This window comes from Lathyrus oleraceus, chromosome 6 (genome assembly GCF_024323335.1).
Source record: "Lathyrus oleraceus cultivar Zhongwan6 chromosome 6, CAAS_Psat_ZW6_1.0, whole genome shotgun sequence".
Taxonomy (NCBI): Eukaryota; Viridiplantae; Streptophyta; class Magnoliopsida; order Fabales; family Fabaceae; genus Lathyrus; species Lathyrus oleraceus.
In genome coordinates, this window is record NC_066584.1 from 436,326,066 (window position 1) to 436,328,925 (window position 2,860).

At 37.0% G+C, this 2,860-nt stretch overlaps 1 protein-coding gene across 1 annotated transcript; it reads right to left on the bottom strand.

Moving 5' to 3' along the window:
• Nucleotides 1-1,171: 1,171 nt before the first annotated feature.
• Nucleotides 1,172-1,873, bottom strand: LOC127096127 (uncharacterized). Its single transcript, XM_051034740.1, has one exon. The coding sequence runs from the start codon at nucleotides 1,871-1,873 to the stop codon at nucleotides 1,172-1,174; it is 702 nt and encodes a 233-aa protein (XP_050890697.1).
• Nucleotides 1,874-2,860: the final 987 nt, after the last annotated feature.

The following is a 2,860-nucleotide window of genomic DNA, read 5'->3' on the forward strand; positions in this document are numbered from 1 at the left end:
CATAAATTAAATGGTAATTCTGAATGCATTAACATAGCATTTATCATCTCTTGATATGTTCTATTTTTTCTTTCGGCCATGCCATTTTGTTGTGGTGTGCGGGGCACAGAACATTCATGTATGATGCCATATTCTTCACAATATGCATCAAATTCTGCTGAGAAATATTCTCCGCCTCTATCGCTCCTAAGTACTTTTATAGTTGTACTTAATTGATTTTCTACTTCTGCTTTATATGTCTTAAAGGCATTAAAAGCATCATCTTGATGCTTTAAGAGATATACATGTGTGAACCTAGAGTAATCATCGATAAACGTTATAAAATAACGGTTTCCCCCACGGGTCAACATACCATTAAATTCACACAAATCAAAGTGCACAAGATCTAGCACGTTTGTTTTTCTTTCAACACTTTTGAAAGGTTTCTTTATCATTTTTGATTTAACACGTATTTCACATTTTCCGAAATCATGAATGTTGCATGATATCAAACCAGATTTAATTAGTCTATTCATAGTACTAATACTAATATGTGCCAATCTAGAGTGCCATAAGGAAATAGATTCAAGCATATAAGCAGAATTAGAAATTTCATTAATAATATTGTCGGTAGTACAAAGTTTGATCATTCCTTCAGCGGAATATCCTTTTCCTACAAATATACCATTACGGGTCAATATTAATTTTCCCAATTCATATACAGATTTAATACCCGGTTTTCCCAATAAGTCCCCACTAACAAGGTTTCTATTCATATCAGGAACATGAAGCACATTAACAAGAGTGACTTTCTTTCCGGAAGTGAAGTTGAGTTCGACGGATCATGTTCCAACGACTTTAGATCGCACTTCATTTCCCATTTGCACTTCTTGTCCATCATTGACTTCGGTATAGGTTTTGAATGTTGTTTTATCATAAGATACATGCACAGTTGCACATGTGTCATACCACCATCCTTGCACTTTGCCTTTGATTGCCATAATTTCGCTTACCGTAGCGATTATGTCGTCATCGGCATGAACATCATTGACCTCATTTTTGGACTTATTGTGCCTGCAATCTCGAGCATAATGTCCAGGTTTACCACATACATAACAACCATTTTTAGTACCTTTTGGTCCGCCAGAATTTTTGAACTTGTTGTGTTCTTTCCTTGGGCCGAGATGGTTTTTCATGCCATCATATTTTTCTTTCCTTTAGCGGCAACAGCATTTGCTTTAGCAAATCCAGCAGACTCAGTTTTTTCTCGATCCTTCGTTTCCTCCTCGATACGAAGGTGTTTATGAAGTTTCTCCAAAGAAAAGTCCTCAGAACTATGCAGCAATTTCTTTATGTATCCTTTCCACGAAGGTGGCAATTTTGCTATTATTGCACCGACTTGGAATGCTTCAGAAATTTCAATTTTCACGGCTTTTATTTTATTCACAAGAACCTGTAACTCGTGTACTTGTGCAAGAATCGGCTTGGAATCCAACATCTTAAAATCAAAGTATTTAGATATTAAAAACTTTTTCGTACCTTCTTCTTCGGCCTTGAATTTGAATTCGAGTGCGTTCCAGATTTCCTTTGCGGATGCAGTATTGGTGTAGAGATCATAGAGACGATCAAATAATGTGTTCAAGATGTGTCCACGACAAAGCAGTTCATCTTCTTTTCGTTTCTTTCTCTCCTTTTTTACTTCATCAGTGTCATTCTCAGTTGGTTCTGAAATTGCCTCCAAATCAAGATCCAAGACATATTGAATTTTCAGGGCGGTTAGAAGAAATGTCATTTTGTCTTGCCAGCGGGTATAGTTTGTTCCATCGAAACGGTCTAACTTAACAAGGTTCTGATTCATCAATTTGATGCTTGAAATAGAAGCGTCGGTGGCCATGATTTGAGAAACTATAAGACTGTTAGAAATTTCGGAAAGATTAAAGGGATCCAGGCTTGAATCGTGAACGCAACAATTTCCTTATAGTATTTCAAGCACTCTCGATTGTCTTAGAGTTCTGATGCAGGAATACCCAGGATAATTCAGCATTATCGAGTTTGCGCAAGACCGACCAAAACCCGAATGCAGCGAAGAGCGTCTGGAATTATTTAGAGGATTTTCGGATTTTGTGTGTTGTATTATGAATCCGGATTTATGCTTTTATAGGCCATGTTGATATTGTTTCACAAGGTAGCGACCCTTGGTGAAGCAATGTCCTTTTCTAATAATCATAATGGTTGGCCTGCAGCATGTTTCACCAACAGTTGCATGGTTTCGCCTTTGCAACATCTCATGAAGAGTTACAATCTCCAAATTCAAAATTCAAAATTCAAAATTCATGAAGAGTTATCTCATGCATTTATTAGCATTAACTCACTTACACCATTTGTCATTTTGGAACACACTTGTATTTAATAAATTACAACATGTAGTCCTAAAGTTGATCCATTTTTAACCACTTTATAAGCCACAAGAATGAATGAGTAACAGAATGCAACTGTAAACTGTATAACAGAAAATCAACCAACTGATCCTACCAACTTAACCGAATCCTAATGGTAGAATTCCAACAGAACCCCCAACCGATTTCGGACTCTCCTTCTCAGTCCCAACTAACTTGTAACCAAATCTCGAACCACCTTAACATAATGGAATAACTTGCAACCAATTGGATGAGTCCCTATATAAGTCATTGCAGAGGATGATGGAAAATAAAAATGACAGAAACCAACCCTGAACCTGCTAATTGATTCTTCACCCTCATGAGGATCAAATTCCTCTTCCCGAGTTGAATCAACTATAACTGCTGCGACAATTTTCTTTTAACCACCTGCAACCAACACTCCCTAATTCACACACCATGAGAAGAAAACCTTCACTCTACGA